A 20,541-nucleotide genomic window follows, 5' to 3' on the forward strand; every position below is an offset into this window, starting at 1 on the left:
CAAAGTTATGTTAGTCATTCTTTGCCTTAATAACAATTAATTTGTATAGTGAATAGAGTATTTCTCTGATGCATCAAATATTGATTATCTTTGCATGTATCAATTCTTAATATATAGGAATTAATATAAATGGGGAAAAGAAAGTGGTTTACAGTATAATAGAAAATAAGTATTTTTGTTTATTTTGTAATAATTTGCCAGTTTCAGTTTTTATTATTTCATTCATTTGATTGCAAATGAAGGATCAAAAGAAATTGAATTCATATAATTAAGGATTCTGTTGATACCATTTCCAGTTTTGAGAGATCTGATGAGTGCTTTGGCTCGTTCATTTTCACCCGCCTCGTTGTCGCGGCTGTTCTCCGTGGCCTGAGTCCTTGCCCTGCTGTCCGGGCTGGCTGGGCGTGGGCGCGGCCGGTAGAGTGCGTCTTGGGTTGCAGTGCCTTCGGTGGGGCAGGAGGCAAACCTGCCTGCCTGTCCTCAGCTCTTCCCTGAGGACTGTGTGCTGTGTGTCCATTCCCGGAGTCGAGTGGAGGCACCGTTCTGCCTGCTGGGAAGACCAGGGACAGCTCCAAAGGGCACAAGCATGTTAGTGCCGACATTCTCACCTGCCCAGAAAGGTGCCTGGTGTCAGGACCGAGGCAGAGCCATGCTGTTCAGCCGACCAACAGGAAAACAAGAGCAGAATAGAAACTCCACTCTTAGGTCCTCAGTGAACTAAGAGAAGAGGAAAGACACCCTTTTAGCAAACATTTACTGAGAAGGAAGTCAGTGACCCCGTTTCTCTTCCACTAGAGGCGCCTGGCAGACTTTGAACGCATGGAGGACAATGCCCGCTAAGGGTGAGGGGCTGGGCCAGGGCCCAGTGGATGTGAGCTGAGAGGAGCCCTCCTGCTCCCGGGCATCGGGCAGTAGGCACCACCGGCGACTGAGGTCTGCACTCAGCTCCAGGGGCGCCCCCGGGTTCCGTCACTGTCCTGAGCCGGAGGGAAATGAGCCTGTGGTGGGTGGGCCAGTGTCAGGGCAGGAGCAGAGATGCAGGTGCCTAGAACGCAGGGCCTTCCCCGTCTGCTCATCGCCCTGAGGTCCCACCTGCTGGGACCAAACACTCAGCACTTGGGTGCAGCCTCCTTGTTCTTCCAGGCACCAGACACGTCCTGACTGCTCTCTGTCTCTGTCAATCTGCCTGTCTGTCCACCCATCGACCCGTCCTCTCCCTGGTGGGCACATCCTCAGGAGGCACGTGCTTGTTTCCCTGGAAACCCGGATGCAGCACACTCGCCTGCTCCACACACACTGCACAGAGCAGGTGGCCGTTCCAGGGCCCTGAGGCTCTCACCAGCAGAGCAGGCGACAGGAGGGTCCTGGTGGAAGGTGTTTGCTTTGTTTCCATTTCATTTATTTTTCAAAACAAATGTCTTACGGTTGCTCTTTTTCCTGCAAGAGCGCTGACTGCCTGAGGAGGTCCTGCTCCGTGGGGTGTGGCCTGCACACAGCTGTGTCACATGCAGGCGTGTAGCTCTGTCATTCTCATGTCCGCTGGCACCTAGAACATGAACACATTCTTATCTGCTGACCAATTGGAAAGGGATTTAATTGAACATCACTTTGTTTACCAAAAGAAAAGCCCAGTGCATTTTATGGTGAATCAGGTACTCCCATCTGACAAGGTAGGGGCTCCTGGGTGGGGCAGAGGGGCCAGAGCACACCTGGGAGAGACACCTGCCACCCCACGCCCTGTGGCTCTGCGGTGCCCCCTGGTGTCAGCACAGTGTGGTCCCAGGTCACTGTCACTAGGTTTTGTCAAAGTTTAACAGATAATTATTAGGACGAGGCCTTCATCACCTGAAAGATTTGAAGGATAGAGACTCTTATTTCATTGCAGCAAAACAAAAGAAAAAGTCGATGGCATTTAGTGAAGGGATACGCCTGGCCGCCCAGCTGCTTCTCTCCCCCCTCCCCACTCCACAGGGTGTGCGGTCCCAGTTGGTCCAGGCCCCTCCCGGCGGAGCCCAGAGGAGCCCCGGTTAAGCATTCAGTGACGGGGATGCCCTTTTCCAAGGGGCTGCGGTGTTTGCGTAGACGCGTGTTGTCCTGCTCCTTCTAGAACTCGAATAGCACTCATTTCTGAACAACGTGCCCTGTTTCTTCTTTGTGTGGAGCACATTTTTCCCTGAGCCAGTGGCTAGCCCTCGTCAGGAAGAAAAAAACACACCTTAATAGTATTATTTTATTCCTCCCAGAATTTTTCTAACAAATGCGGGGATGACGTAAAACCACAAACTTCCATTCCTGAGAGAGAATCTTGGGCCGCGAGTTGGCTTTGCCGCCTCGATGTGCTCCGGGCAGGCCCCGGGCGGCCTCCTGGGCCTGTCTCTGGGTCCCTCTGGGCCCAGCCCCGAGCCCTGCTGCCCGTGGCCTGTGCTGCTGAGATAAGGCACCTTCGCAGGGGACGGGGGGAAGGCCCAGGGCCTGGCCCCGAGCCCCGAGGGCGTGAGCACTGGCTCTCGGCGGAGGCGCGGGGCTGCGCGTGCCTGGTGGGCCTGATGCGGGGTTGGCCTCCGGACCATCGGGGAACCTGGCCCTGGGGGTCAGCTGCGTGTGCAGTGTCTGTGGCTCTGTCCGGGGCTGGGATGCGCAGCAGTCGGGTGGCCGCCCGCATCGCCCGTGGCCAGGTGGGAACAGTGAGCAGCGTCTGCGAGGTTAGGACGGCACGGGCTCCGGTGCAAAGCCGAGAGTTACGGAAGCTCAGTTCTTTCTCCATTTGTGTCTGAAGGAGGCGCTTTGGGGCAGCTCCACGGCGTTGCTCACGATGTCCGAGCTTGTTGCTGTGTGGGGTTATTGTCACTCCGTTCAGTGTGTCTGCTGCTTCCCGCCGGGGCAGCTCTGAGCAGGGCTTCCTTGGGCCTTTAGTACTGACCCACCAGTGACTGTTTGGGGACAACCGTGAGAGCAGGTCAGGCTGCTGTCACAGGGATGCAGGTGGGACCAGGCGCCGCAGCACAGCTGGCCCCTGCATGCACCCCATCACTACGTCCCGCTGGACCTCGCGCCCACGCAGGGCCCCTGAGCTCACTGGGGAAGAAGGTGCGAGACAGGGTGGCTCTCTGGTGGAGGGCTTAGGACACTGCGCCGGGTCTGCCAGCACCTCCAGGTTCACCTCCCAGGAGCCTCATGGCCAGGCCCTGGGGGAGAGGCCTGACCTGGGGCGTTAACGCCCCTGCAGTGATAACGGGCAGTGCTCGTAAACCCTCCAGCAGATGCCTCCGTCCACTGTGCTAGTGGGACGTTGGGCACTCAGAGGCATGCTGTGCCCAGGAGCCTGTCGGGCTGGTGGTGAGCTGGCTGCTCAGAAAGATAACCTGTAAGCGACGCTCCGGGCAGGAGGCGAGGCCATTCCTGTAAGGAGGGCGTGTCTGCGCATCCCCGAGCAGTCATGGTCACTCTGCTGGTGCATTTACCCAAGTCCAAGGGCGTGCGCCCCCTCAGCCATCACCTTCCCCCACGTGGCCCTTTGTGAGAATCACAGGGTGACTGTTCTTGAGGAAGAGGATGTTCAGCTACATTGTCTGGTTTGCACACCCAGCCTGAACGCCACTCCCCAAAGCGCAGCCCTCACAGGTGGCCCGGGTGCAGGACAGTGAGCCCCATTGGCCACCGCAGCCCCTCCCGGTGTAAGCGGCCAGTCTCCAAAGGGCTGAGCAGCCAGGTCCCCTCACCCAGTGAGCTGAGCAGCTGGGTCCCCCCACCCAGTGAGCTGAGCAGCCGGGTCCCCCCACCCAGTGAGCTGAGCAGCCGGGTCCCCCCACCCAGTGAGCTGAGCAGCCGGGTGGGTCCCCCCACCCAGTGACTGATGAGCAGCTGGGTCCCCCCACCCAGTGAGCTGAGCAGCTGGGTCCCCTCACCCAGTGACTGAGGAGCAGTCCTGCCAGGGAGGCTGCCTCCTGGGCCTCAACAAGGAGGGGAGGCACCCTGGTGACTGAGTCCCAGCAGGTGTGAGCCTGTGAGGCACATGCCAGTGCCACTCATGGGAGGGACCGGGCACTATGTCCCCACTGTCCCAGCTGAGCTCAGTCAGTGGCACGTGGTGTCCCAGGAGGCAGGCCAGGTGGCTCGCTCCTCATGAGTCAGCCCTTGGCTCCGCGCCTCCATGTGATGTGTGTCTACGCGCAGGGCTGGGGGTGCGGGTGGAGGGCGCATGACCTGGCGGGTACCCGAGTCACCCTGCCCGTGTCTCCCCAGCGAAGCGGTACTGCAAGGACGCCAGCCCCAGCAGCAGCACCGCCAGCAGCTACGCGCCCAGCAGCAGCAGCAACTTGAGCTGTGGCGGCGGCAGCAGCGCCAGCAGCACCTGCAGCAAGAGCAGCTTCGACTACACGCATGACATGGAGGCAGCCCACATGGCGGCCACCGCCATCCTCAACCTGTCCACACGCTGCCGCGAGATGCCGCAGAACCTGTCCACGAAGCCGCAGGACCTGTGTGCCACACGGGTACGCACACCTGCCGGGCAGGCAGGCGGGCCCCGTCCACCCCCGAGGTCGCACTGGCCCCTCAGGACACAAGGCAGAAGTTGAGACGCCGTCTCACTGAGCCTCCCTTCTGGGTGACCGCCCAGCTCTGCGGGAGCAGCTTTCCCGGCACATGGTCAGGAAGGGGCCAGGTGCCTGCGATTGCTGCACTCAATGCCTGTGTCCCCTGTAAGATCCAGGCTCATTTCTGTAAACAGAGGGACCAGGAACCTGAAGACCCAACATGCCTTGAACTTTCAAATACAAGGACAGCTGTCAAATAAAAGGCAGGCCTGTCCCCTTGCTGTGCTCCTAGCAAGTCACCCAGAACTAGGGAACAAGGACAGTGCAAATCCGATGTCCACAGGGGCCAGTCTGGCAGGTACAGCAGCTTGCATCAGCTCAGAAACCAGTCTTTGTGGTGGTTTATCATTTTGATTTTCTGGTCCATGACTCATTGCTTGTGCCCAGGTCAGGAGAGCGGGTTAGATGGCAGCCAGGGAGCCGCCGGGCGAGGCCACGAGGGGGTGCTCTCGGAGGACCTGTGCGCAGGCAGGGGTGGTGCCTCCTCGAGGAGCAGAGGAGGAGCCTTGCCTGGAGCTGCCGCGTGCACACGGCCTCACACCTGCCAGCAGTTCTGAATGAGGGGAATCTGTATGAAGGGAGAAAGGCCAGCAGTGTCATGTTCTACAAATGCGTCTTTATTCGTGTTTTTATCCCTAGACTTTGGGAAAGGACCAGGGCTGCTCAATGGGAGGCGGCCCCGGAGGAAGTTCTACAATAAAAAAAGAAAAGACTGTCCCCTCCCATCTTTGTACTTCATTGCAATTAAACTAAGACTGAGAGAATTGAAGGCAGCATCATGAAGGCCAAGGCAGTATGACAAAGAGCTGAGGCAGAGTAATGCTCTCTCATTTGTCAGGGAACAGCCCAGGGTGGGCCTTATCCAGGCACCTCCCTCTGCCGTGACGTCAGGCGGCAGCAGCAGCTCAGCTCAGGCCGCTGTGTCCCTCCAGCTCTCGCGTGGCCATTCCTCCCCTCTCCTGATTCCCTCCCTCTCTCCTTCACGCGCCCTTCCTTCTCCCCTCTGGAGGGCTGAGCTCTGAAGGATTCTTGATCTGTTTCAAAGCATCTTTTAAAAAGGGAGCTCACCCTGGCCCTCTTTGTTAGCCAGTTGACTGCATTGCAGGTTTGCTGGACGCAGAGCAGCCGGGCCAGTCACAGCCGCAGGCGCTCTGAGCAGCGTGGAAGCCTCTGCCTCCTGGGCTTTGGGTTAGAAAGTGAATTCCCACCTTCCCCTCCAGCCCTCCCTCTCTTGTTTTCTCCTGCTCTGAGGCTTGAACTATTCAGCAGCAGTGAAACCAAAGGAGAATTTTTAAGGATATATCCACTTTAAGTTTATATAGTTTTAATGATAACTATGTATTCTATACACATTATAATTCTGATCGCTTAATAGGTATTTGAAGTGGAATGGAATGGAAATTAGGCATGTGTTTGATTTTTCCAGAAGCAGAGATGTACTGGGAGAAAGGAAGCTGTAGGTAGATAATAGGTGTGATCAGTAGATGACAGACAAGGGTAGGTAGATAAGTGATAGACAGATAGACGATGGATAGGTACACAGATGGGGGATGGATGGGGGATGGGTAGATGGTCGATGAGTGATGGATCAGAAGACAGGACGCAGGCGTGCAGCCTGGGAGCCCGGGCAGCAGGACCCACCTCAGCTTCCTCGCCTGGGGCTTCTGTACGTGGGATGGTGAGCAGTTTCTCTTGTGCTCTGTGCTGGCTGGAGGCGGGCTGCAGTCGGGGATGGAACGCATGGTTACCTGTCTTTCTGCCGACAGAACCCTGACATGGAGGTGGACGAGAACGGCACGCTGGACCTGAGCATGAACAAGCAGAGGCCGAGGGAGGGCTGCTGCCCGATCCTGACCCCGCTGGAGCCCATGTCCCCGCAGCAGCAGGCCGTGATGAGCAGCCGGTGCTTCCCGCTGGGCGAGGGGGACTGCTGGGACCTGCCCGTGGACTACACCAAGATGAAGGCCCGAAGGGTAGAGGAGGACAACTCCAAGGAGATCACTGTAGGTCCCCCCCCCCCGCCCCCCGAGCCACTGCCTCGGTCCCAGCTGGTGTCCTGGGAGGCGGCGCTGCCCTCGCCTGGGAAAGCTGCCTCCTCCCTCCTGTGCCCTGTAGCTAGTGAGGCTCTAGGCACTTGCGCTGTTGACTCAGGAAGGACTTGTGAGCAGCATGGATTTGGTGAAACAAACCACGGACTTCTCTGAAAGATGAACTTTGTGTTCTAAACAGTTTCTCTGAGAAAATGTGTCAGCGGCAGGCCAGCCCCTCTCGGGGGACCCGCTGTCTAACGCAGAGGCGCCTCCGCGCAGCTCTGGAGCCCAGGGGGGTCTGCTCTCCGAGGACCTGGAGCGCAGAGCAGGCCCAGCCCTGAGGGCCGTGTAGCTCGGTCGTCACCTGAGCCTTTATCCACATTTTACCAAAACACCTCTGGCAAGAACCTGTTTTTAAAGTCGTTATAACTTTCAAATTCAGCTTATTAAATAGTTATAGTATTCTTTAGACTGAAGAAAGAAATGAAGAAAAACTTGTTTTTTACTGGCCTGACCTTTCTCTCTAGTGTTTTAATCCTGAAAGTCATAACATTTTTCTCTATTCACTGAAAAATGAACATTTATTTTAATGCAGTGGGAAGACCACATGAAAGCAATAGCGTCGTCTAGAACAGCGGTTCTCAACCTGTGGGTCGCGACCCCTTGGGCGGTCGAACGACCCTTTCACAGGGGTCGCCTAAGACCATCCTGCATATCAGATATTTACATGACGATTCATAACAGTAGCAACATCACAGTTATGAAGTAGCAACGAACATAATGTTATGGTTGGGTCACAACATGAGGAACTGTATTTAAAGGGCCGGAAGGTTGAGAACCACCGTTCTAGAAACTAGGAGGTGGAGAGAAAGGAAACATGGGCCATTTGTAGGGATTGAGGGAAAGGCATCTTTCTGCAGGGCCCTTCGCCCTCAAAGCCTATTGTTCTTATTCTTCAGATTGAGAGCTAAATCCCAGAGCTTCCCTCCGCCTCTGTTCAGTCATTAGGGCCACAGAGCAGGCAGCGGGAGCTCCGAACTTACTGTCATGAATATGAAGCCCCGTAAGTGGACAGGAGCATTGCATGACGCACACTGCCCCGCCGGAAGCGAAAACGCCTCCTATTCAGGAGAACGTCTGCTCAACAGTGCCACCTATAGGAGTATCCAGGTCATGACACTTGGACCCACTTCCTAGAAAAAAGAAAACGCTGAGAAGGATTTAACGCTGCAACAGGGCTGAGGGCCCAGGGAGAGTGAGGAGCCAGTGGTTGCTCTGAGATCTCAGGTGCAGCCCTGAAGCGTGCAGGCAGCGTGGGATGGGGCGGCCTGTGGAGCAGGCAGCCCGCTCCCTTGTGTAGGTGGGACGCTGGGGGAGGTCGTCCCTGTGGCCAGACCACTTCTGTCCCTCGTGTGCATAAGGCCCTGCCAGTGACAGGCTCCCGGAGTTCCAGTGGTCTAGAGCAGATGAGATGTTAAGGGCCAGCCCCAAAGGGAGACGGAACAAATTTCCGTCTGCGTTTTCAGAGGGGGAAGAGGTAACGCGATTGTGAAGGGAAAGTCGGGAGGGGGAAGTGAGAGGCAGCGCCCGCGGGGACGGGCCTTTGCCTGTGCACTGAGCCGCCCTCGGTGTGGCTGACGCTGTGTTTCGCCTGCAGCCGGAGGACCTGGACCCCTTCCAGGACGCGCTGGAAGACAGAAGGTACCCGGGGGAGGTGACCATCCCGAGCCCCAAGCCCAAGTACCCGCAGTGCAAGGAGAGCAAGAAGGATCTGATAACGTAAGCCTGGCGCGGGCTCCCTCCGCGCGCCCTCTCTTTGCTACTTACGACCGGCCTGTGCGTGCCTTGCCGTTTGAGCATGTGACATCCGCAGCGTGTAGATGTCCCCAGCGGCCAGGGCGGCAGAGCGACCGCCACGTGGCCTCGCGTGTGTTCCCGCGCTCTGGGCCGCGGAGCCGCCATCCTCATCCAACCGCGCATCCGCAGCTTCTCCAGGGCGCCAACCCCTTGCAGACATTGCAGCTAAACTGGAAACAATGAAACTTTTTACGAGTTTTTTTTAAACATACTTACTATTTTGGCTGTTTTTGTTTTTGTTTGGTGGCAGATGTCCAACACCCAGGTGTGATGGGAGTGGTCATGTGACTGGTAATTACGCCTCACATAGAAGGTGTGCCTTCATTTTCCTCATGGTGGATCCTGTCTCTCCAATTTATTGTTTTCAGCTTACCTCAACAATGCTGTCCAAGTCCCCCGTCCGCTGTGTGTGCCCGCGCAGTGCTCCATGTTGACCTGCACAGTGTGCTGGTGGGTGTGTTGTGGAATGTGCTCTATTGGAAAACAAGCTACCTAAATTGGGAACATTCTGTACATTTCAACCAAAGAGCACAAATATTTTTATCTTTTTTAAAAAGTGACTGAACAGACCTGTTTTCTTAAATTTACATGCAGAGTTCATTATAAAAAGTCAACATACAGCACTTGCCCCATCGCTTTTCTGCATTAAACTTTAATTTCAATTTTGTGTGTGTTTGTTCGGAGCGCCAGCTGGTGGAGGCTACTCACGGACTCTCTGGCCTGTCTTACAGTCTGTCGGGCTGCCCGCTGGCTGACAAGAGCATCCGGAGCATGCTGGCCACCAGCTCGCAGGAACTCAAGTAAGACTGACGGGCATCGTCCTCCTTTAAAAGCCTGCTCACTGAGCAGGAGCAGACGGAGGTGTCATCTGAAAAGAAATGTCTTTACGGAGCCACGTGCACAGCAGCGCATGCCTGGGTCCTCGGGATGTAGTCCCTTCCCAGCAGCTCCCTCTGCTCCCCTCTCGTCTGTCTCTAGTTCTTTCAATCGTATCCTTTCTGTCTCGATTTTCCCAGAGCACAGTGTGCTCTCCGGCAGGTGTGCGTGCACAGGGAAGGGAGGTTCTGCAGGGTTTCTCAGACTTTTAAGAAAAGATCAAAACTTAAAAGTAAAAAATTGACGTTTTGAGAGTCAGTAGTTCATGTGCTTACTTAACACTTAGACGTTCACTAGCACGGTGACAGGAAGCTACAGGGTAACAGCCAGTCCCTCAGGTTCCCAGCGGTCAGTCACCGGCACTCAGACAGCGACTCAGGCCTTCACACACGCATCCCTCTAGCGGCTGCATCTCCGGCTCCTCTGTGTCTATAATTTTTCTATATTTTAAACATAAATCTGGTCTCCGGCACTTATGCCTCCTTAAGTGCACACACGTGATGAGCCGTGTCAGTTCCCGGCAGACTGTGGAAGAGGTGGGCGCAGGTTCTAGGAAGGCACCACGCGACGGGGCTCTAGCTGGAGTGGACGTGGGGTGGACGTGAGGAAACCAGGGGCCCGTGCTGTCCTCAGTGCCCTCGGGCCACACTGCTTGGCTTCCTTCTCGCTAGGAAATGGCTGTGTGACCCGTTAGAGAAAACGCTGTCTGCAGACCCTGCGTGATTCCTTCCCAAGACCCGCGCCCGCTGCGCCGACCAGGCTGTCCGGGTGTGGGGCTCGGTTCACTCGTGTCGTTTCTTACAGGACCCCTGTCCAGGGCCCTAGCGCCGTAGACCACCTGCTCATGTTCAGTGACCTCCTGAACTAGCCCTCCCACCACCAGGCTGTTGGAGTCTTCTTCATGGCGTGTAAACAGCAGAGGGCGCCCTCTTCCCAACGGCCATAAAGCCCGTAGCATCCTCCACAGTGCCTCCCAGTGGACAGGGATTAGCAAGAACAGCTCAGCCCGCTGGGTTCCGGCATCTTTTTTCATAGCTTGAAACCATGCTTCTCTCCTGGCCAGGACGTGGGTCCCTGCCCCTGGACCTTAGCCAGCGCCTCAGAAGGCACTTCCCTCTGACTCTGTGATGAGGACACTTGGCAGAAGTCTGGCCCGGCTCCAGCCCCACAGGCCGGCTGTGGCCGGAAAGTGGCCTTCCCACAGCTCGCACCTAATGCGCATCTAGACCCAGAGGCCAGAGTAGTGTTCTGCAGGTCTGGTTAGCACTGGTTTGCATGCCTTGACTGTGGGCTTAGAAGTTTCTGTGGATCTGAAGCTCCAGGCTGCCTGCCTCCTCCTGTTTCATCTTGGAAGATGGCGTCCTCGCCATCGGCATCTTCAGAGGGAGGCGCTGCCCCTCCCTCGTCTGCTTCTTCCCCGAGGGCCTCGCCATCCAGAGGGGCTGCCTTCTCCTCATCCGGCTGATCTGACAGCCATACTCGCTCCCAGGCTTGTCTTTGTAACCAGTGCATCTCGTTGTGAGTGACTCTTTCTTAGAAACCTAAACGTGACCGGTTTTCTGGATGGTTTGTGTTTATCGTTGGATCTTCGATGAAATGTACACAATAAAGGTGTAATGCTGAAATAAGCAGTTCTCACTGGTCTTTTCCAGCTGTCCGTAGGGTACATGGTTTCCTTTCTCCTTTGAATTGTGATTCTCCCATCCACTGCTCTTACCTGAGTCACAGGCCGCTGTCCATCCGGGAGATCACGCAGCTCCCTCTAGAGAAATCAGGCCGGGCTCTGGTCAGAGCTTCTTCTTCACACGTGTTCTCAAAGCTGCTTCCCTGGTGGAGAGCGTGACCGGCACCGTCCGTGGTGCAGCGGCTCCCACGTCTCGTGAGACAGTGGGGCCCCGCTTCCTGCAAAGAGCAGCTCCACGTGCACCTGCTGAGAAAGCACTTCCTGGAGAGGGTCCTCTTGTCCCTTCTCACACTGACTTCACTCCAGTGGCCACTGACAGGACTCTGGGTCACGGACTGACAGCTCTGCCAGATAAACTTTGGGTCTTGGGTCCTCAAACCTCTTAAACACCCCAAGATGACGCCTAGCTCGGTGCTTACCCAGAACCACACATTTTGAATATTCTGGAAAAGAAGTCAATAGCATCATGTCTGATTATGTACAACATGTAAACAGTGCACATCAGAATGTGACGTGCACGTGAGGGCCATTGGCGCCTGGAGCTCCTGCTCCCCGGCCCCTGGTCTGTCTGACAGAGAAAGCCCAGGTCAGTGGCTCAGGGAGGTGGGCACAGCCCAAGGAAAGCGACTCCCAGGAGGCAGGCGAGGGTCACGCAGCCAGGAGTCCCCGAGGCTGGAGCCCAGCCCCCACACACTTGGGGTGCTGCACGGTGTTCCTCAAGCTGCCTCCCGGGGTGAGGTCCAACCCTGCAGTTCACCAGACCCCAGGCCCAAAAATAGAATAAAACTGTCGCGAGTCAGGGGGGCTGATGACAATGAGGCTTCACGTGAGCTCTGATTCGGAAGGAACTTTCTTCTCTGACCATCTCCCCTGCTCAGACCACCTGAGAGTCGTGACAGGAAAACTTGCAGATCACATGACATCACCGTCAGCCTCTTCCTAAAGACACCGTGCCCTCCCGCCAGCTCTCCTCTTCCTTCCAGGTGCGCGAGCACCTGCAGGGGTGGGAGACAGAGGGTCTCAGCTACCTTTCCCTCAGGGAGCCAAACAAACCTGACTCCACGCAGCTCTAACAACGGGCCTCCAGTTGGCTTCCTGACTCGTTGCTCTTGTCTTAGGGTGCAGCGCCCCGAGGCCGCACGGGGGCAGCTGCTGGCAGGAAGGTCGTGTAGGCGGTCCTGTAGGTCGCTGCTGTGCGTCGCCTCCGCGTGGCGTGTTGAGGCTTTGATTTAACCCGGTGCTGGGGGCTGCTTGGGGCTCTGCCCTTTGGAAAGTTCTCTCCCGTGTCCCGTGCTTTCTGGGCATCTGCCCTGTGTTTTTAGCTTAGACGCATGTACCACAGACCTTTCTGAAAACCTGGTTACATCTATTAATAAACTGTAAAAACTCGAATTCTGAACGTAGGCCAAGATGTTCCTTTCCTCTGAGGCTGCTTATCCCTGGGGTTTTCCAGGCTTATTTCTCAGCTGCACGAGCAGCACAGGCTGCGGGAAGATGGTCTGCAAGGGCCTCAGAGGCTTCACTCGTCTCCGGCTTCCGGTGCTTTGGGTGCAGGAGTCGCCCGCTGTGGCTGTGCGCCTGATTCTCAGACGTAACCCCTCCCGTCCCCTTGCTTCGCGGTGGACAACAGGGAGTCCACAGGACCTTGCGAGTTACAGCTGCCCCGACGGAGCCCCATTTCTCTAACAGACGCGCCTTTCCTTGCCGGAGGGGCGTTGGCCTCGCCGTGCAGGTCGCTCCTTAACAGCAGAGGTTACTGTCGGTCTGGCCTCCACATTGAGTGGGGTGGGGGGTGGCATGTAATACGTGCTCTCCCACTTTAAACAGTCCCCCATGGACCCCTCGCTTCTGTTAGAAAAATCGTTTTGTTCCGCCACTGGCTCGGTAGCCTGGGAATGCCTGGTCCGTGCGGGACCGTCTGCAGCCATGAGAGTGTCTGCAGGTGGGAAGTGGGTGCTGGCCGCGGGCTTCCTGGGTGCACCTGGCGCCATGCATGTGACCTGGGCCTCAGGCTGCCGCGAGTTAGAGTGCGTGGGAGCCACCCCCACCCCAGATCCCACGGCTCTGCTGGTCTGACACAGGTCCCTTGAAGGTGCCTCTGCGAAACCCCTGGGAAGGCCCAGGGTCCTTTCACAGATGTGGGAACTGAGGCGCCCGGCTGGTGTGGCTCAGTGGCAGAGCGTCGACCCAGGAACCAAGAGGTCGCCAGTTCGATTCCTGGTCAGGGCACAGGCCCAGGTTGTGGGCTCAATCCCCAGTAGGGGGTGTGCAGGAGGCAGCCAATCGATGATTCTTTCTCATCATTGATGTTTCTCTCTCTCTCCCGCTCTCTTCCTCTCGCCCTAAAAATCAATAAAAACATTTTTTAAAGGAACTGAGGCTCAGGCAAGACCCACAGACAAGAGTCAGTGACACCTTTTCCACATGTCAAGCTACCTCTTCAAAATGAATAACACTTTAGGGGTGCTATTCCGCGGTGGAGAGTAGAGGTTTACAATTACTGTGGCTCTAACCACACACATGCACACACATACACACATGCACGCGCACACACAGGCACACACGCATGCGCACAGGCACACATACATGCACATACACGCACATGCACACACATATGCACATGCACACACAGGCACACGTGCATGCACATACACGCACATGCATGCACACACACACACCACTCTTCTGTCCCTGCAGCGCTCAGCATTAGGTCTCAGGCAGGGACCCCCAGGGAAGTGAGCTGCGTGGGGTCCGATATGGCTGAGCTGCAGGCATGTCCCGCCTGGTGAGTGAGCCTCCTCCACTGGCAGCAGCGTCTGTGCGTCTGCACAGGTTCGTGAGGTGCACACAGGCAGCACTTCCTGAAGCTCCCTGAGTGACCGCCTGCTGCAGACCGCCCCACTTCATCGTAGGAAGTAAAGGCCGATGTAAAGGACGCCCAACATAGGACATGGAGTCAAGCACAGTGTCGTGAAACTTCCCAAGTCATGAGCTTGAGGGCAACTGCAGTCACACACACACCCCCGGGTGGACATGCAGGCAGGTAGCCACGCAGAGCTGCACCCCCACGGGGGTCCACGGGCCCTGCTGGGGGGTGAATGAGGACACCGCCTCCGTGTCTCTGGAGCCCGGCACTTCAGACACTGCGGGGTCAGCTCCTGTGGCCCCTCCCGCCCCACGGCAGGGGCTCCACGTGGGGCACAGGCGGCAGTGCCCTTGCTCGTTCGCTGTTTTAACCAGGTCCCAGCCGAGCACCTTCCTTCCTCTCCTCCTTCCAGTAGTTGAGGGAGAGTCCCGACCTTACCGGGCGGGGCCCACAGCCTGGGTGGACCTGGCGCCCTCCTCCCACAGACCTGCTGGGCAGAGCCAGGGCCCTGGGTGGAACCGCCTGCCGTGAGCACTACTTACATGGGCCTTGACTTGTAAATTGGAGGTTTCATTCCAGTAAACACTTCACTAATTTACAGTTCCCTGGAGCAAAATGAATGAAATTGGAAATAAAGTAGATGTTCCCTTTGGGAAATTATTGACAAGGATTTTGGAGGGCATTTTTCCTGGCAGTTTCAGGGCAAGAACCATTCTCTCCAGGTCTCTTCCCTGATTGGCAAACTCAGGAGTGAAGGGCTGTGTGAGGGCCTGGGGGCATTGATTCCAGCGCAGCCGCCATCGTGTCCGTCGCGCTGCTTCACGGCGGGTTTGCTGCAGAAAGGGTCTTTGTCTGGCAAGGTGACCTGCTCAGTCATCCACACCCGAGTCCAGGTCCATGGGGCTGGCTGCTTCCCTGTCACGATGAGGGTTGGGGAGCACTGACCTTCCAGCCATGGGGAGCAGTGTGGTCGTGTGAGCGGGTGGCGGCCCCACGCCTCCCTGACGCCCCTAAGAACACACATCAGTGCACGTGCTTCCTAAGAATCAGAACAAAAGTGTAACCGTCGTTATGACGTGTCTGCCGCTGACCCACAGAACTCCCTGGGGGGCCACCTGGGTGGAGGGCCACCTCGCACCTGCACCCCCCCCACTCCCACCCCCACCCCGTGGAGCTGGAGCCGGAGCCGCAGCCACGTGGCTCCTGAGCTCCTGGGTGGGGCCCCTGTGGCTGAGGAACTGAATTTTCAATTATACTTCATTTTATCACTTCACATGGAACAGGCACACGTGCCGAGTGAACACCTATACCAGACAGTCCCGCCTGGAGCCTTAGACCTCATTCACATTGTTCCGCATGCATTTGCCACAGTCTAGCTCCCATTCAGGAATGTTATTTCTACAGCTGGAAAGTGTGTGGGTTTTTTAGCATCTGGGTCCTCAGTGCTTCTGTCCCATTACTGAGCCACTGAGAACTAGTCCTTTTCTAGCGACACACGGACATATGTCCCTGTTCTATTTAATGCCGTTGTAGACACACTTCCAAGCATAGTGCGTGGAAACGGCAAGATCCATAGTGGAACATCTCAGGTTATTTTCAAAGAATCAATTCGCAACTTTCAAACTCGTACAGAAATCACGTTTGGTTAAGCAGGGGCTCCCTTCCTGGTGGCTGCGGGCCTGGCTGGGGGGTGCGTGCACACTGGGCTTCGCGCTGAGGCTGCGCTCCAGCACCTGCACAGCCCCTTCCAGCTCGCCTCCTGTTAGCCACCCACAGAGGAGCCGCGCAGGCGGCCTCACTCCCGGGACCCAGTGCTGCTCCCTTCCCAGCCCAGGACGCGCCTCAGCGGCTTGTTTAGGCTCATCTTCCACCTCAGGGCCCAGAGAGCAGCGGCTCTTCCCTGTCGCGCTCAGGGACGGACGGTGACCAGGAGCCTGGCGCACCCCCTGCCCGAGCCCCAGCACAGATGTGTGAACGCGACTCACACCCACTGGGCTCCTGTCCCTCATTTATTTCTCTGTAGCCAAGGACTGCTCAGACTTTACTACACACGTTTTTAAATCCTCACCTGAGGATGTGTTTTTATTTATTTTAGAGAGAGGAAGAGAGAAACATGGATGTGGGAGAGAGAGATCCATTGGTTGACCTCCTTACACGCCCCAACCAGGGATTGAACCCACAACCTTAGGTTTGTGCCCAGGCCAGGAATGAAACCACAGCCTTTGGTGCACGGGGACGCTCCCACCCGGGGAGCCGGCCAGGGCTGCACACCTGCCGTCTGCGGAGATCAGCAGTGCAGCGTGCGCAGCGCCCTCTAACCGGAGGGAGAGACGTGCTCTAAGACTAGGACATTTTCACGGGGCTTTTTAGAAATAAAACCAATATAAGCTGAAAATTGAGAAAGTAGGAAAAAGAAAAACTATTTATAACCTCGTCTCACTAAAGACATGTTGATGTTTTTATGAATCAGAGTCCATCTGTGAGCTCGGGCATGCTGTGTGCATAAGGGGCTGTTATCTGCTCTTTCGTGGCTGCTTGTATTTCGGGGGGGTTTCTGTGGCCTCCATCCCAGCAGAGCAGCCGCAGCCCAGCCCGGCCTCGGCGTGTGGAGCAGCCCACCTGCCGGGCCTCCCTGGGCGCTGGTGGCGGGTGCGGCACCCGTGCCCCGAGAAGGGTGGCGTGGTCGTCATGGTGCGGCCTCTATGGGACCAGTGGTCAGGGCGTCCTGCAGCCACGGTCCTCCATGCTCCTTGTATCTGCATGGAAGCCCCGCCTGGGGGCCACTGCTCTGGGCTCCGCACCTGGCAGCAGGGACCCGTGGGAGCCCCGCCTCCGACAGATACCATGTGGGGTGCGGTGGGGGAAGGTTCTGGAACCTGAAACAGGGGCCCAGCCCCCAGGGGCTGCGAGGACCAGCCAGCACTGAGGGAGGACGCGGAGACCAGGTGGTGAGGAGGGCCTGGGTCTCACCTGCCACCGGAGGGAAGCGCCACGCTGACAGGCGTGCAGACATCTCGCCTCGAAGACGCAGGAGATCCTCAAGTGCACACTCAGTGCCTCAGTCACCACACACCGTGAGGGCACGTCTCCGCACAGAAAGGCCCTGCTGCCACTCAGCCCGCCACCGGCCCTGGAGGGACCTGGTCCACCGAGCCCAGCACAGGACGGGCCCACACTCGCGCTGCCGCGTCCCTCCGCTGGACACACATCTCACGCCGCGGTCCCCTGCGGCCTGGCCCTTCCTGCAGCGGTGTCCCGGTCACACTGGCGGTTGGCTCACCTGAGCGGCACTGGGACGTCTCTAAGACGAGAGCATGGCAGCTGGAATGGGAGCCACTGGAGCGAGTTGTTTGCACAGCACGGCCTGGTGAGGAACTGTGAGTTCTGAAGGGGGGCGACGTCCCTGAACCAGGACCCTCTGGTTACTGAGGGAACACGGAGCCGGCAACGTCACTGTCCAAGGAGAAAGCCTGGCTGCCCTGAGCTGTCCCCGTGTCAGCGAGCAGCCCGCAGAGCTTGACAGTCTGAGCCAACCTAGCGCCGACCGTACCTCGCAGTCCACCTCGCAAGGAGGGCCGTCCCCGTGTGCAGCTCAGGTCCTGAGGCTGGTGGGAAGGGGTCGCTGGTCTTCCCACACTTCACACCCGTCCCAGAAAGATGGGTCTTCCCCGCGTGCAGAGGAAAGGGGTGCACGCGTCAGGCACGTCCCGGCCCCTCCCTCTCCCGTCCCCTCCTGTCCTGCTGCACACGTCCTGCTGCTCTTCATCCCTACAGCCCAGCCAGGAGGCTGCGAGTGCTCCACCACCACCTGCCCTGACCCCAGCCCTGGGACAGCCATTAGACCAGGGGTAGGGAAGCTTTTTTCTGCCGGGGCCATTGGGATATTTATAACATCACTCATGGGCCGTACAAAGTTATCAGCTTAAAAATTAGCTGCTGTATGTGGTCAAACATTTAGTTAACTCAACCCTAATGCCTTGGCAGGGCCAGACCAAATGATGTCGAGGGCCTTATACGGCCCCAGGCCGGCCGTCCCCACCCCAGGTCTAGACCGGCCGAGCTCCCAGGCCAGACGGTCCAGCCCGCAGGCGTCTCGGCAGCAGACCTCTGAGCACACGCTCTTCAGGGTTTGTCGACTGCCAAGGGAGTCCAGATCTATCTGTTGGACTTTATATTTTTATTTGTTTTAAATTAAATGTGGGGTGTTTCCAGCATGGTTCCTGACTTAGCTGGGCTCCCATGTGTGGGGCCAGGGCTCTCCCAAGACCCGTGCGTGTCCCCTGCTCGATGTTTGGCACGCAGGACGGTGCCTGGCCCACGCTAGGCACAGGACGACCCTTCGAGGACTTAACTGAACCCTCCGTCATGCTGACGAGCCCGGCTTTCAGAGGGGAGCCTGGGGCTTGTTGGCAGCTCACTGTCAGAACATCCCTGCGGCCTCGACCGCATCCTCTCTGTGCACGGGGGCGCCTTCCGCTTTCTCTTCCTTTCACATAGTGACAAGGATTTTTTCCATAAAAAAAAAAAATACCAGTCCCTGGCTTTTAATTCCCCAGAATAGCCAATAGAGCCAGGTTTTGAGCAAAGTAGGAATAATTTAAACGTTTGTCTTTTATTTCATTGCCAGTATTTGAGATGTGTCTGTTATTTGTTTGCTTTGGAAAATTATTTTTTAAATCTGGTCAGAATATTTCAATTGCTTTATATTTCAATTGCCTTAATGTTAGGACTCCTCAAGGACCTAAACATGTTTTAAAATCTGGGTTTTAGAAATGTGATGTGAGGAAGGTGTGAGTGTCGGAGCGGGCCTCTTCCAGGGTGTGCCGGCTGCTGTGGCCCACCTCTCCGAGCCAGGAGCTGGGGCCTCCTTCCAGGCCCTGGCCCCAGCCCTGCCCGGCCGCCCTCAGCGGGGGACCTGCCACCAGCTCAGCCTCTCCAGTTCCAGTCCCCACAGTGGCCCCCCTGACGGCTTGTTATAAAGATTAAATGCGTTAGTGTTTGCAAAGTGCTCAGAGCAGCGGCTGCAGAATCTGAGTGACCCCACGCAGGTCACTAAAAAGGTGATGGGAGCCTTTGTTCATGAAGAACGGGGTCTGGCTGCGGGGACCGAGCAAGGGTCTCTGCAGAGGTGAGGCTGAGGGCTGGGCTGCGGGGGCCGAGCAAGGGTTTCTGCAGAGGAGAGGCTGAGGGCTGGGCTGCGGGGGAGGCCAGGAAGAGAGACAGTGGGTGCCTGGAATGTGAGCCAGCACCAGCGACGGTGAAGGAAGCCAGCCGTCTGGGCTGTGGAAGCGCCAACCAGCAAGGCCCAATGCCTCAGGGTAAGAGGGCTCTGTTCCCGCTGTGTCCTCTCGTCTGATAGGGTGCAGTCCTAGCACCCTCGTGTCCACTTGCAAGTCAGGGTTAAAATCTCCAAATAACAACGCCCGTCACCCGTCAGGCTCACACCGGTCGAGGCCCGCTCACAGATCTCAGCCCCCAGTCCTGACGCACCCGTCCCGTCGGCTCTTCCTTTATCTTCCACGCGACCTCGATGCTCCGCGGGGCTCTGGGGCTGTGGCCGCGGCCCCTGAAGTGGGAGCAGTGGAGGGAGAGGTTCTCTATTCCCCGTCGTCGTTGGGGGCGGGCAGGCGGTGCTGGAGATGTTGGGGAGCCCCCCTCCTTCCCCTTTTACACATCCAGGCAGCTCTCCTGGCCAGCGGCCCGCCCTCCACCTGCTCTCAGTGACACCTGGCCCGCGTGTCTGGGTTCCGCCTCGCTCTGTGGTCAGTCCCTGAGCTGAAGGAAGCTGCCTGAGACGAGGGAGATCGTTCAGACAGCGATTCGTTTCGGCTCATCCGAACAATGGCTTTCTGGTGAGGCTGACGTGCACACTTCGGAGAACGTCAGACAGACCCAAACCAAGGCCGCGTGCTCATGATCGACCGTCCTGTGCTCGGCACTTACCTGTGGGTTCCATCCGGCGTCTACTGACTGCCCCTTCGCTCATCGTGCTTGGGGAGACTTTGTGAGGCGTTGAAATCCTGACTCTCAGCAGATCGCTGGGGCTGCGGCGGGCGGGTAGCAGGCCGGCCAGCCAGCAGGGGTGGCCTGGGAGCACGGACTGGCCACAGAAAGGGCTTCCCGAGGGGACGGGCCATGCGATGCCTGCGTGGGGTCACTCAGACCCCGCAGCCTCTTCGTGCACAGGCGAGACTTCCACCCAGGCTCCGTGACGGGGAGGACGGTGCGGTTCCCGTCTCTGATGTGCCGTGGGCTCTGATAAATCCGTGAACAAAACACGTCCATCGCATGAAAACCACGTGAAAGGCCTCTTCCCAGCGCCCGCACAGAGTGGCTCGCCCCCGCGGGGGGATGCCGGCCCTGTCCACCTGAGGACCTGCTGCCTCCCCTGCTTCCCCTGCGGGCTGGGCCCCAGGCAGCTACGAGGGAGCCGGTGGCGGAGGCGGGGCTGGAGACTGCCCACCAGCCTTGCTCCCCTGAGGTCTGGTTCCCTGACACGCAAGTGATCCAAGTCTTAGGGGAAGAGGAACTTGCGGAGTCAGCGTTACAGGCCAGGCACCGCGCCAGGGAAGTGCAGGTAACCACCTTCCAGCTGACCAGGGAGGCGGGGAGACGGGCCCAGCGCTCTTCTCC

At 57.5% G+C, this 20,541-nt stretch overlaps 1 protein-coding gene across 1 annotated transcript in view; it reads left to right on the top strand.

Moving 5' to 3' along the window:
• Nucleotides 1-20,541, top strand: part of MYT1L (myelin transcription factor 1 like) — a gene marked incomplete at its 3' end in the record, with an annotated part of 79,001 nt that overhangs the window by 43,721 nt on the left and 14,739 nt on the right. Inside the window, exons 10-13 of the mRNA XM_023746549.1 lie at nt 4,243-4,493; nt 6,362-6,598; nt 8,283-8,404; nt 9,214-9,282. Of these exons, the coding sequence (XP_023602317.1) occupies nt 4,243-4,493; nt 6,362-6,598; nt 8,283-8,404; nt 9,214-9,282 (679 nt within the window). The remainder of the gene's footprint in view (nt 1-4,242; nt 4,494-6,361; nt 6,599-8,282; nt 8,405-9,213; nt 9,283-20,541) is intronic.

Source organism: Myotis lucifugus, unplaced genomic scaffold, assembly GCF_000147115.1.
Source record: "Myotis lucifugus unplaced genomic scaffold, Myoluc2.0 scaffold_693, whole genome shotgun sequence".
In the NCBI taxonomy this organism is placed as follows: domain Eukaryota; kingdom Metazoa; phylum Chordata; class Mammalia; order Chiroptera; family Vespertilionidae; genus Myotis; species Myotis lucifugus.